The sequence below is a fragment of the Pelodiscus sinensis genome, chromosome 5 (assembly GCF_052426305.1).
Source record: "Pelodiscus sinensis isolate ZL-2025 chromosome 5, ASM5242630v1, whole genome shotgun sequence".
In the NCBI taxonomy this organism is placed as follows: domain Eukaryota; kingdom Metazoa; phylum Chordata; order Testudines; family Trionychidae; genus Pelodiscus; species Pelodiscus sinensis.
In genome coordinates this window covers 119,275,536-119,289,826 of record NC_143056.1, presented here as the reverse complement: position 1 = coordinate 119,289,826, position 14,291 = coordinate 119,275,536, and the positions used below count along the sequence as shown (strand labels likewise).

Here is a 14,291-nt window from a genome sequence, read left to right as displayed (position 1 = left end):
TTATTTCTGATAGTAATTGTTTTTACAAATGATTTTGATATTTACATCTGATTTTCCTATCACCACCACCACCACAGCAACATCTACCCCAGAGACGACAACATCAACCCCCACCACCACCACTACCACAACCACCTTGACACCTACCACTACACCAGGGACAACAACACCTACCACCACCTCCACCCCCGAAGTGACATCTACTCCCCCACCTGGATGTATGATACCTGGTAATATTACCATTCCAGTAAGTAGATTTTTCATTTTTATCATGTCTATGAAAGCAGACCATTCTGTTCTAGCATATGTGCAGTTTGAAGGATATTTTAATTAATTCATTAGCACAGTGATCCTCTAATATTTTGCGTATATAAAGATTTTTCCATCTAACTAATATTAATTTGGCTGGATTATTTTGTGTTTCACTGTGTTGAGGCCTCTGAAGACAAGGACAGAAAGGGGCGCTCAAATCAAACATGCGTGGGTAGTACCTCTTAAAATGCTCTGAAGAGCTGCATTTGTTTCTAGCCGCAGCAGATTGGAATCACTGCACTAAGGACTTTATTCAAGTGCACACAGCTTTTACAGGCATGGCATAGTCACTGCACCTTTACTTTTCCCTTGTGAAATGTGACATCACAATAAAGTGGGATGCCTCTATTGGCTGACTGATGATACTGTTTCCAAAAGGTCTATTAGTACTCAATACCTCCGATGCAGCTGCCGTTTTACACTGTGCCCCAGTGAAGGGACAAAAAGCTGGTGACTGGCCCCGTGCTTATAATAAATCCATATTAATGCAGAAATCTCATTTTAGAAACCTTGATGGCCATGTGGTGCTTTATTCTCACTTTCAAATATGTGTTTGGAATAAAGATAAAATATAAAGCTATGTAAAATCTCCAGAACTCCAGTTTTTCCCCTTAGTAGTCTAATGGCTTTATTCTGAGTCTCACTTTTTTTCTTCTTCTGTCTTAAATCCAGCCAGGTGAGAGCTACTGGCCATGTAACTGCACGGAGTTAATATGCAACAAAGACAATAAATGGGAGATGATAACGACCATATGTGAAAACCCTCCTAAGCCCAAGTGTACCAATGGGCTCACTCCTGTGGTGGTGTGGGATGAATGCTGCTGGCACTGGGAGTGTGACTGTAAGTGTTTATCTCTGAGGGACCAATAACAGTTACAAGAGCTGCAATGTTTGTAGTGGGGACAGATGTTGTACAAGATCAACCCCTCATATCTCTAGCAATGAAATTCAGTCTCAACCGTAGGACCACTTGCTAGATTAGTCATAGGTTCCCTACCTAGCTCCATCCCAACACCAGCTTTTTACATTTAGTGAAGTGGTCTACTCTTCACTCTCATTTTAGCTTTTATTCTATTAAATTATTTGGATTATTAAATTACAAATCAGTATGTGAGAGCCTTTGACATACCTTAAGGGTAACAATGAAAAAAGCATTAGTATGTTGCTCTTCAAAATTGTTTGGTTCTGGCCCCTTTTTCCCCTGAATGATGCCATCTGTACAGACCTGATTCTTCCACTTAGCTATTCAGGTTGACTGGTAGCTCAGTACACAAGTAATCCCATTGCAGTCGTTCATAGCAAGGGGCTGCATAGCAAGAGTAGAGTGATGGAATGTGACCCTATATGATAACATTAAAAATGGGCCTACACTGCTAAATTTGGATTCTGAGCCAGCTGCTTGAAACAATCATGAGCTCTTTGATCCAGAAGCTTGGCTGGAGCTCTCTCAAGCACAAAGGCCTACTAGAGAGATTCATGGCACTTACTGGGTTTCAAGTTGGTAGGAAAAAGCACAAGCACAGCCTTGTTCAGAGAATTTTTGGTATTTCTGTTTGTCCTGCCTGAAACTGGAAGTTCCCAGAAATGGAACCTGTAAACTTAGAAACAAATAGTTCTGATTCTTTAAATATGGAAAATGTTCCAACTGAAATTTTAGATTAATTCTCTTTACTTATTTGTTGTTCACTGCATGTAGGTTCTTTCATTTCTATTTAATGCCCATTCAAGTAGGATGAATTGTTCTTTCACTTACTAACACCCTTATTCATGCTCTAACTCTGCAGCTAAACTAACTCTCAATCTCTTGACAGGCTACTGCACTGGCTGGGGAGACCCACATTATGTGACCTTTGATGGACAGTACTATAGTTACCAAGGGAATTGCACATATGTCCTGGTGGAAGAAATTCACAAAAAGATTGACAATTTTGGGGTCTACATTGACAACTATCACTGTGATGCACGGGAGAAAGTGTCCTGTCCACGCACGCTCATTGTGAAATACGAGACCCAGGAAGTGCACGTAAAGACTCTGAAAATGTTTCCTTTCATAATACAGGTATTGGAAAGTGATTAATAAACCTACACGTATTTGCTCAGATTGATATTGATGTGCAGCTGCACCTGCCCTCAGTTAATCAGATTCAAACTTGTATAAGCTAATGACATTCAGACTTGATCACATTGAACACCATGTTAGGAAAATAGAATAATTACTCTGTGGGTTGTTTTAATGGAGTTTTATAGAAACACTTCTTCCTCTGCATATTGAAAGAAATTCTCCACCTTTTGAGACTCAGATCTTTACAATCCCTTCCCCAATCAAAATATGGCCCATGGAGAAATCCATCTTAGCAGACAACATAAAATGGAATCTTGTAATATGATTTTAAAGGATTTTAATGTGGATAACACCCTAAAGGAATAATAATAATAATAATAATAATAATAATAATAATTAATAAATGCCAAGTGTTATCCAATGAATAAGAAACATCCCATTGTCCTTGGAAAGCAGGATTGAGGGAGGGCAATAAATCATATTAGGGTTTGAACAAGAAATTACATTTGAATTAGAGATGGGAATCAGAGTGGTAGACCAAAATATTTTTAAAATACATTCTTATCTGGAAAATGGCTTTGCTGATAGTATTCACACCTCAGGATGGGTAAAAATGTTTCCTTTTTATATACTTCAAAAGCCGTCATCAGTTTAGTCCCATTTCCAAGGATTGGGATGTGGTATGTTTTATAACCTGTCTTCTTCAAAATATGTTGGAAGTGCAGGATGAATCTCTCTAGTCCTGCAACATCCGTGATCCAGCATGATTTTAGTTAGCCAGATATCTACTTATCATGGGTGTGGCCAAACTTCCCATAAAGTTTGTTGACAGCCACCAGTCCTGGCTCTCAGTGTTCTGTGCTGCTATTTAGCTCTAATTTACCCCTAAATACCAATAAACAGTGGAAGTGTTGGTAATGCTGCTAGACAATATAGACCTAATGTGGATTGGCAAATTCTCTGGTTCGGCACCTGAGGATGCTGGACTAATGAGGTTAAATCTGTGCTTACTTTTAGAATTCTTCATCTTATTTTTCATCATCAGCTCTTTGCTGGATTTTGGACTATTAAGGTGGGCAATTGTAGAAGTGTCACTACATGTAGAATGTTGCAAGACAACAACAGTATGGTTACATTCCCCATTGGCTCCTGAGACAGAGCAAAACTTATCAGTACTAGATGACCACAAGGGGAATGTACTAGGCCAGCAGTTCTCACACTTATTTGATTGGGCCCAGCTTCTTTGTATAGACAGTCATTTATGTGCCCTCCCACCAAGTACATACATGGCCACCCAGGCAGCACTACACCAGCACAGGGTGGCAGTGATATGCGTCAATATCACTTTTCACCTCACTGCAGAAATAAGGGAGGCAAAGTGACAAATGACTGTTATTATTTTTCTGTGCTATAGCTTTGGCGGTGCTATGGCTGCCATTCCAGGGCTGAGCATCCGAGCCCCCCTGCCTCCCTGTCAGATATGAGGGGGGAGCCTGAGCATGGGTTGCCTCCCAGGGATGGTGGGAGATGGTGGGACTCCAGCTGTCCCCTTTATCCCTGCCTCCCGGGTGTGCATGCCCCTTCTGCTCAAGCTCCATTCTTCTGTGGTTGACGGCCCAAGGTCGTTAAAAAACTATCCAAAGACTCCCTCACAGCTCATCCCTCTCTTGTCACATTCTTACTCCCCTCTTGGGTGGCCCACCCCTTCATGTGGGAACTGCTGCACTCTGCCTACCACATGTTGTAAATAATAAGATTTTTTTCCTCCCCCTATTTCATTCCATTTCATTTTTTGCATGACTGTAGATCAAAGGATTCCCTTTCTTTGGAGCAACCAGCTCTGCCATTGCATGAGCTAAGTGGGCAGACAGCCAATGAGAAGCCAGATAGTTATCGGGGCTGGGTTGCCATGGCAGTAGAGGCTGAAGGAAATGGCCTAGGTGAGATCCACAGCTAGGGAAAGGGGCGGCGAGGAGAGTCGCCCTAGTCAGATTTCAGCAGTGTTACTGAGCATTCTCTGCAAATGGCAAGCAGCTAGCCAATTGCCCTCACTCTACTCCCCTCCCCTGTAGGCAGGCAGAAGTCACCACCCTCCCCATGCACCCGCCTGTAGCAGCTCCCTCAGTGTTGAGAGGGAGGGGAGAAGCACAGGCAGTCTGGGACATTGCCCATGGGACATCAAGGCCTCCCAGCCTGTCTTGGGAGATGGGGGCAGCACTCTGGTGCCAGACCCACTGAAGACTAGGGAACCCTTGCACACCCTGACAAGTTGTGGCATAGTGGGGCTGCAGAGGGGTTAGAGCTGGGGGGAAAGGATTGCCTTGGCACGGGGCAGTCACTCCTCCCTGGCCACCCTGCAGCAGGTCGACCCATAGAGGCTCAGAGTCAGAGTATGGCACACCTTGTCCTGAGGCCCATATTCTGAACATGTATCCCCAGGTGGAGGTAGCCCTTTGCTGGGCCTTAGAGAGGGAGTTCAACATTCCTGTCACATGCAAAGAAACTTACAGCTCTTCAGAAATAGATAGCAAGGAAGTTTAGAGTCATAAGCACATTACTTTCCTTTACATTGCATCTCCCGTACAAGTTAATGATCAATAGATTATTTTAATGAACATAATGTAAAGGTATGTTTCTTCTCCTTTTTCTTTGCACATTAGGTGAAAGTAAATGGTCAGGAAGTCGCTACTCCTTACGAAAAATATGGCATGAAAGTCTTTAAGTCAGGCGTAAATTATGTAGTGGAAATTGAGCGAATTGGGGTAAACGTAAGCTACAATGGCTTGTCTTTCTCAGTTAGATTGGCCTACCATCTGTTTGGCAATAACACCCAAGGGCAGTGTGGTAAGGATTTATTTTTCTACCTTCAGACCGAAATATAAAAGTTAAATGAAAATTCTGGCAGTAAAAGAGACTTGTTGCTGATTCATTGTGATGGATGTAAATACGATTATGTGATGGGGAAAATTGGTGTGTGAATCCTTCTTCTTCTTGTCAATTTTAGGAACTTGTAACAACAACAAAACAGATGACTGTATGCTACCTAATGGAAAGTTCCCCGGTAGCTGTGAAACCATGGCGGACCATTGGGTGGTTCATGACCCCGAAAAGCCACAGTGCACTCCATCCGTAATTCCGACACAGAGCCCTCCTCCTGTCCCAGATACCTGCAAACCATCTGCTCTCTGTGAGCTCTTTAAGGGAAGGTAAATACACCAGCAGTGGTACAGACCTATAATTTTGGAATTCCGTGAAAATCTGAAATGCAGGTTTGCTGTTGCTTCATCATTTCTTGCAGCTGCTTCTGCTCCCTCCCTACCTTCTGTTCTTTCTAACTTCCCTCCTATTCTGCTTTCATCTTTGCAACTTCCTCACTGCCATTCAGGCTTCTTACTGATTCTTTGGCACTCTCATACACTTTTTGGCTTCCTTGGCCTTCTCCAGCCCTTTCCACTTGGCTCTTCTACTGTGCTGTCTCAGCAGCCGATATGGATCCCCTGACAAGCCAAAGGGAGCTCGGGCTTAAGTTTCACAATGTGGCTTCAAAGACGGGACATTTCAAACCAAGTTTTATTGACAACTCTAATTCATGGTGACACTAGATTCCTCCAGCCACTAGGGGGATGCAGTATTTTGGAGCGAGAGATAGTATAAAGATTAAGGTCTCAGTGTATTGGAAGGTTGTATTCCAGTGAAATGCTGCTCTGTCATGGATGAGTCCTTTCCAGTGGTCCCAGTACAACCCCTTGCTAAAATATGCCATCCAGCACCTTGAACTAAGCATAGTAACTAATTACATGTTTCTGCTTCTAGTGTGTTTGAAAAGTGCCATAGACTTGTTAACTACCATAACTACTACAGTGCCTGCATTTACGACAGCTGTTTTGTTCCAAACTCCCAACTTGAGTGTGCTAGTTTGCAAATTTACGCTACCATCTGTGCTGACCAGGGTGTCTGTGTTGACTGGAGAGGCTATACCCATGGCACCTGCGGTAAGTAGAGACATTTTTCTGTCATTTCACTTAAATAATTTGTCTGCTTCAATTCCCCTGTGTTAATGAGTTATTTGGTTTCCCCAAGTCCATAATGAGTGTAATAAACTTCAAAGCTGTGCTGAAATAATTTTGCTGCCTAGATTTCAAAGGGGAGAAAATAGATGATCCTGTAAAAACGTATATTATTTTTCTTGTGCCCAAAAAGCGCTAAATCCATTTGTGGAAAAACCTGAGCATACACAACAGGGGTGCCTAAATATTTAATGGGAAGTAAACTTGGTTTTGCTGGTGCTTTGGTTTTGCTTTGAAAATTTGGCCCTAAGAAACCCTAGCCATCCAAAGTGTTTGTATTCAAAAAGCAAATCCTGCCCTTAAGTTGGCACAGCAAAATGGCATGTTGCTTTGCATATGTTGCTTTATGTAAAATCGCTGATAACCTGCAGATCCTGCGATACCTTTCATAAATGGCTTTTTCCCTTAAGTCTGAGTTTCTTAGAATTTAAGGTTCTCAGTCAGATCTTCATTCTTACTGAATGAGTCTGACATTTTAAAATCTATTTGTTTCCAATCTGTTTTTGAAGACTGGCAAAAGTATAAACGTTTTGGGTTGCTTCTGATGGTCTTGCTGAAATATTTTTCTCTGTATCTCTTCCATTCAAGCTCTTAAATGCCCATCACATAGAGTATACAAAGCCTGTGGTCCTGTTGAAGAGGTGACCTGCAAGTCAAGGTAAATAGCTACTTTCCTGCCAGTCATGTCCAATGCATCTAGCCATGGATAGATAGTCCACAGAGAAAAGAGGAACTTCTACATTTAACAATCTTGGTCTGCATCTAGACTGGCATGATTTTGCGCAAAAATCTTGCTGCCTGTCTACACTGGCCACTTGTATTTGCGCAAGAACACTGACTTTGTAATGTACAAAATCAGTGGTTCTTGTGCAAATACTCCGACGCTCCCGCTCAGGGATAAGCCCTTTTGTGCAAGTATTCTTGCTCAAGAGGGCCAATGTAGACAGCAATGTTTATTTCTTGCGCAAGAAAGCCCGATGGCTAAAATGGCCATCAGAGCTTTCTTGCGCAAGAGAGTGTCCACACTGGGCATGGATGCTTTTGCACAAAAGCAAATCTTTTGTGTAAAGGCACATGCCAGTGTAGACGCTCTCTTGCGCAAATACTTTTAATGTAAAAACTTTTCTGTTAAAAGTATTTGCGCAAATTCTTGCCAATCTAGACGCAGCCTTGATGTAAAATAGAAATCTGAAAAATCTGCAAAACAGTCTCTAACCTGGTTATCATTGTATCTGCCCTGGGATCTTGTTACTGCACAACCCATACAGCTGAGTCAAATACTGTATAGTGAAATAAACTAAGATTAGAATCAAAATAATTTACAATCTGTAAACTTTACATATGCAAATTTTCCCTGATCTTTTTTGGGTTCAATATATTTGGTCCACCTTCCACTGTGTGTCTGTAATTAATTATAAATGCTGATTGTTTGTTTGTTTGTTTGTTTTCTATAGCCAAATTGCAGTTAACTACACCAATCACATGGAAGGTTGCTTCTGTCCTGATGGAACAATGCCTTATGGTGGAGGTGTGGATGTCTGTGTAAAAACCTGCGGTAGGTTGTGTTACCATGTTTAAATGCAGGTGTATTTCCTTTTTGTTGTGACCAGGTCATGAATACAATATAATTCTGAAGCTGGTTATCTGCCATGATATCAATTATAAGGAGATTTATTTTTTCTCTATTTACAGGGTGTGTCGGACCAGATAATGAACCTAGAGAGGTATGTTACACATTTCCCTTTTTTGGGGGGAAAGGGAGTTACATATTTTGTGTCTCCTCCCAACTAGACCTGTTTTGTGTAGACTCCCAGGTTTTCATCCATACGCATATTTAGTAGATGAGTGGAATTTTGAAAACCCTTGATTTTATATTTATTGTGGTTTGACTTACACATTAGTGGCAAAACTTGCCGTTAGATAGTTCTTGATAATCAGTCTCCAGACTACAAAATAGTTAATTTATAATTCCACTCTGTTCCCTCCTAACACATACACACGTTTCCATGCTTACACTTAACAGATTTAGGTTGTTTTTATTTACAAACTATTCAGTCAGTCGCTTTCTTCTCTTTTATTAATGACAGTTTGGGGAACGTTTTGAGTTTGATTGTAAGAACTGCATTTGCCTGGAGGGTGGAAGTGGCATTAAATGTGAGCCCCTCATATGTGAAGAGAAAGAGGATAAAACAAGCTGCAAGAATGAAGGCTTTTACGAGGTCACTGAAGTCAATTCTGACAACATCTGTTGCAACAGAACTTTCTGCAGTAAGTTCCCCTTTTGCTTCATTTACAGCACACCAATGCCCCGCCAACATTCTTTTGCAATAACAGTTGCATTATTCATTTGTGCTAAATTAATTGAGAATATTTGGTGAGCCCCAGGACTGCTAAATGCCTAGACTGAGCCCTGCTAAGTGGCATATTGCTCTCCGTAGCAGTTATTTTACATTTCTCTTGGCTTTTTCACTTTGCAGGATGCGATGTGGCCCTTTGCACAACCATTCCTCCTAAATGTAAACTGGGTTATCAACTTGAATCGAGCATTCCAAATGGCATGTGCTGTCCTGTGTATAAATGCGGTAAGTCGTTTTTAAACATATAACAGTATTGCTCCGGTATGCCTCGTGAAACCGGAGAGGCCGACAAACCAGAAAGGCAGATGAATCAACCATTTCCAGTAAATATAGCAGGAACCAGTTTGTAATTGCCCAGTGAGCAACCTGAGATGTAAAATCTGGACTATTGATATTCAAACCAGATAGCCTTCCTTTTTTATAAGTGCAAATTGTACATTGCAATGTTTGTGTCCGTGTATGGCACAATTGACATTGCAAATATTGAATCTGGGTTACCCTTTTGAACATTGGTGTTCTGATTAGAAGAAATTTGCATGATTGGGATTATAAAATCCATACTGCCTCTGCTTCATTTCACAGCCCCCAAGAAGGTTTGTGTGCATGACAATGCGGAGTACTTGGTAAGTTTCCATTTCTTCATTCAAAGGACTTTTAGATGAAACATTTGTGTCAAGAGCACCCTTTTACTGATGTATTTTGAGGAAGTTTGCATTTGGTACAATACACCTTTAAAGCCCCCCCCCCCCACACACACACAAATTGCCATCAGGGATGAATGTGTTACACTGAGCTAAACACTTTTCAGAGAAAGTCTCTGCATGAGTATTTGAAGCACTGGTTCTAATCAGCCAGACTGTAGATGTAAAGATTTGATTTTACTATTCAATGTGCATACCCCTAGAAAGTCAGTGTACCTTTCACACTAGCACTTTGCTTCTCTATGTTAAGGCCTTGCTGTCACAAATGGAAGGAAATGAGCAAGGGCCACATTTCAACCCCCTATAATTCTGCTGGCTCTGTTTTATTTATTAATACATGCAAGTACTAAGTTATTCCATTCATATGCATAAGATGAACATTTGTCCTCTAAGAATGCGTGATGTGTTTCCTTAGAAGTTGTTTGTTTATGGAGAGGGGGGAGGTATTGGATATTAGAAATATGTCTCCAGGCACATCATGCCCTGCTAATACCAGAACTTTTTTTTTTTTTAAATCCAGCCTGGTTCCCCAGTCCTTGGTGATAAGTGCGAGATTTGCTTGTGCACTGAGAATGTGAACAGTACTGGTCAGAATATCGTCACATGTCATCACATTCCTTGCAATACAAGATGCTCACAAGTAAGTCATGAAAATCTCTTCGTCCCATTTCCTTGCAAAGTAGCTGTGAGTGAGAGAGGGGTATTCGAAGCAAAGGAGAGGAAGGCAGGAGATCCTAGGTCCTAATTCCAGCTCTGATGCTGAATCTTCTTGGGCAATCCATTTTCTTCATTTTCAGGATGGTGATAATAATCCTTAAGAACATCATAGTCACAGTGTGAGGATTAACAAATGATGTAAAAAATACTTTGTAGATAAAGTGACGTCTGAGCATGGTGAAGCCTTTGTTGCCTCCATTTATTGTCTGCTTTCATTATCCCTTTTCTCTTCACCTGATGATCTCCATCTATTACAAAAAGCAACAGATTTAGATTATCCTTAAAACCATTAAAACCTTAAAATCATTAAAAACAGTGCTTCAATTTAGCTGGGTTTTTACAGATAGCCTTAATCTGGTCCTCACATTATTACATTTGCATGTGTTTCTCAAGGACACTTTTGACCTAGAGCTTTGTTTTTAATTCCTAGGGATATGAACTTAAAGATATTAAAGGAGAATGTTGTCCAAAATGTGAGCAGACCAAATGTATTGTCAAAAAGAATGACGGCATTTCCCTCGTCTTAAGTGTAAGTATGCTGCAGTTCTTAGGAGTCTACCAACCTTGTAGCATTCCTATTGTGTTCCTCAAAGTTTTCACTGGGAGAAAAGACATGGAAGTTAGCGGTGGAGGGCAGGGAAGAATCAGAGCTTACGTTCCAATGTGCATTGGCAAATTCAGTTACTCATTTAAAAGAAAGTTATGTGAATTTCTCTGATCTTGGTTCTGAAAGATGGGGTTGGAGAGCTTATGAGATCAGATTTTCTCACAAGGTTTTTTCTGGTATCTGAAAACTATGAGAAGAGTCTTTCTTGCAGTTTTCTGACCAAGAAGTGGAAAGGTGACACAAGAGCTTGAACATGATTCGACTGTGTTGCTCGTTTTGAGTAAAGGGCTCTTCTTATTTAGTATCCCAAATCAGAATCTCACCCTGTTATTTTTCCTTGACTTGGGATCTATTGGTTCCACTCAGGGATTTTTCTTTCCCAATGGAAATTCCAAAGATCCCCTTCACACATGGGGCCTCACAATATAGTCACTAACTAAGACAGATATTTGTCTAGTATATTCATGCTGACAAATGAGGAGTGTCTATAAAGAAGATAGGAAGATTTCTGTCTGAACCTATTCTGAATGTTTCTACGTATGCGGCATTTCCTTTTTGTATACAGCCTGGGCAAATGCAAACTGATCCAACGAACAACTGCACGGTGTATAGCTGTGTGCTGATCAAAGGTCAGTTCATCTCCTCCACCTCAGAGATTACCTGCCCAGCGTTCAGTGAGGAGAACTGTAAACCTGTAAGTACATTTGGGACATTCACCCTCTTCCTGTTTGACAATGCATTTTAGTTTGATCCAGCCCTCTTATAAACAGAGACAAAAGACTCTACTTTGATTGAAACTTTGTAAACTGGGACTCTCTGGTCTGGCACATCTGTGGTCAGGAATGGATGTTGCAGGACCAAAGAGTCCCAATGGAGGGTGAGTAGCAGGGAGCCCAGTGAGGCTGGCAGCCCACAGTGAGCCGCCAGTGGGGCTGCCAGCACATTGCAATGGAGCCATGGCAGTGACAGCTGCCCAGTGCAGCTGGCAGGGCAGTGGGGCCAGTACCAGTGGAGAGCCAGCTGGAAGGCCAGCAGTCTGGGTCAGAGCTGAAGGGGCGAGTGGCAAAGGGGCCAGAGATGACCTCCTCTGGTCCAGCAATATCCTTCATCTGGGACTGGTCAGGCGCCGAGGGTCCCGGACCAGGGAGGTCCAGCCTGTGTTGGACAGAGGAGCAGCTTTAACTGTTATTATTGGGGCTCAAATTCAGTTGGTGCTGTCTGCAGTGGAGCGCTAGCATTTATCTTCAAACCTGTCAGGTGTGCTCTGATGTGCCTCATGGGGAACTTCAGAGCTCCACTTGGGGAGGACATGGAGGAGTTCTGGGAAATAGTATATAGGAATTTAAGCCCTGGTTATTCTATTTTTTTTGTTTGCACTAATTTCTTGAAACATTTTTCCATCAAACAAAAGGAACATATGGTGCATATACTACCTACTTATTGATGGGTCCTGAGATTTATAGTAAGCAATTAGTGTGTCATAGCTTAAAAACTGACCAATAGTAAACTATGATGTTCTAATACACCGTAATCTGCAGGATCATCTTGTATGAGGTAGCATATTTTCATGAGTATCCTGTGGACACAGTAGTTTCAATAAATAATTGATATACCACATACTTCTTTTCTACTGAAAGAATGAGAAAATACTGTGGTTATGTCAGATAAAAAAGAGTGGAATTCCATGGCAAACAGTAATTTGGAAGTGACAACCTTTGTATGCCACAAGCCTTTCCTTCAAAGAATTACATAGTGCAAGAAAATCCATTGTGAATTTACAGATCTTAAGGTCAAAAAAGAATTATCATGGTCATCTATTGTCACCACTTGTATAATACAGGCCACATAATTACAACCAGTAATTCATGCTATAGAACAAATTATTTTCCTCAATTGTGCATGTAAATAATAAAATTTCAAAATATAGACAATATATTTTTCTGATTTGTTTTCAGGGCACTATTACACTGTTGCCGAATGGTTGCTGTAAAACATGTGAGTACCGTTACCCAGTGTTCATATATTAACTAAAAATAAAATGCATTTTTTAAAAAGGAACTGATTTTTTACTCTCTAAAAGTTATTGCTAAACTACATTAATTAATCAGATGGAAGTACATTCCTACTAGTTGTTTTGTGGAGCACATAAAGGATGCCCAGAAGAAAGTTAGACACTGGGGCCACCTTATACTTACCGAGCTGATGATCGATCTTCTGGCATTTGATTAAGAGGGTCTAGGTAAGACCCGCTAAATCGAACACTGAGAGTGGTTCCTGGCAGATCGAGTGTAGACATGACTTGACTGAGTATGTGGCCACACAGCACAGTTTGGTGTTATTTATCAATCAACATAGTTGCAGAGGGGGCTTTGCAGCAGAAGTGCCTTTTGGAAAAGGAAAGGCAGGTGGATGAAAGGACCTAACTCACTGGGATTGGAAGACATGGAGATAATGTAGCTCACCTACTGTATTTTTACGTCTGGGTTTTTCTTTTCAGTTTCCCTTCTGATTTGTTGAGTTCAGTGCCTAAAGCAGTGAAGTATATAGATAAAAATAATAGTTTTATTTTTGGCCTAGAGTTTGAAACTTTGCCTTACAAGCTGCTATATTAAAAGTCCATTCAGAAGCTTTTCTAAAACATCTCTAACTGGCTACTATATGTGACTTGGCAAAACCCTTTAGTCCTGATTTGGCACTAGTAACATTGATAGCACCTAATAGTTTTGATTTAATAAGCCTTTGCTTTTCCCGGCACAGGTCTCCAAACACTCTCACACAATTTGAGTAATACAAGATAAATGAGCCATTTTCTTTCTTCCTCATTTGTTTCATTTCCTCTGTCATTCAGCGGCTCCAATAAGAGACATGTTCAGGAGATGGTTTGTTCTCCAGACTAACATTGAAAGGCAAGCGTTAAAATGCTTGACCTTTCTGACAACTTTTCTGTTTGAACTGCAGTTATTTCAGTATTTTAGTGACAGATGGCAGAACAAGGAGCAATGGTCTCAAGTTGTGGTGGGAGAGATCCAAGTTGGATATTAGGAAAAACTATTTCACTAGGAGGGTAATGAAGCACTGGAATGGGTTACCTGGGGAAGTAGTGGAGTCTCCATTCCTAGAGGTGTTTAAGTCTCGACTTGACAAAGCCCTGGCCGGGTTGATTTAGTTGTGATTGGTCCTGCCTAGAGCAGGGGGCTGGACTTGATGACCTTCTGAGGTCTCTTCCAGCTCTATGGTTCTATGATTCTATGATTCACATCCTGTGATGAAGCAATATGATGCTTTTGCAGCCATCTGATTGAAGGGTATTATCTCTTTTTTTCCTCATAGGCATACCCCAGGACACTCCATTGCCATGTTCTGTCACCAGAAACCTGGAATATATCAACCACAATGGCTGCCGCTCTGTGGAGAAGGTCGTTCTGACTCACTGTGAAGGATCATGCGGAACTCTCTCAATGTAAGTAA

At 41.2% G+C, this 14,291-nt stretch overlaps 1 protein-coding gene across 1 annotated transcript in view; it reads left to right on the top strand.

The window, feature by feature from the left end:
- The window catches only part of LOC106731742 (mucin-2-like), a 66,966-nt gene that overhangs the window by 50,859 nt on the left and 1,816 nt on the right, over positions 1–14,291 (top strand). The window contains exons 33-49 of the mRNA XM_089778833.1: positions 59–247; positions 985–1,153; positions 2,124–2,371; positions 5,035–5,218; positions 5,379–5,580; positions 6,188–6,366; positions 7,030–7,099; positions 7,896–7,996; positions 8,134–8,165; positions 8,529–8,709; positions 8,919–9,023; positions 9,381–9,421; positions 10,020–10,139; positions 10,647–10,745; positions 11,389–11,517; positions 12,779–12,818; positions 14,154–14,283. Coding sequence (XP_089634959.1) covers positions 59–247; positions 985–1,153; positions 2,124–2,371; positions 5,035–5,218; positions 5,379–5,580; positions 6,188–6,366; positions 7,030–7,099; positions 7,896–7,996; positions 8,134–8,165; positions 8,529–8,709; positions 8,919–9,023; positions 9,381–9,421; positions 10,020–10,139; positions 10,647–10,745; positions 11,389–11,517; positions 12,779–12,818; positions 14,154–14,283 — 2,219 coding nt within the window. The remainder of the gene's footprint in view (positions 1–58; positions 248–984; positions 1,154–2,123; positions 2,372–5,034; positions 5,219–5,378; positions 5,581–6,187; positions 6,367–7,029; positions 7,100–7,895; positions 7,997–8,133; positions 8,166–8,528; positions 8,710–8,918; positions 9,024–9,380; positions 9,422–10,019; positions 10,140–10,646; positions 10,746–11,388; positions 11,518–12,778; positions 12,819–14,153; positions 14,284–14,291) is intronic.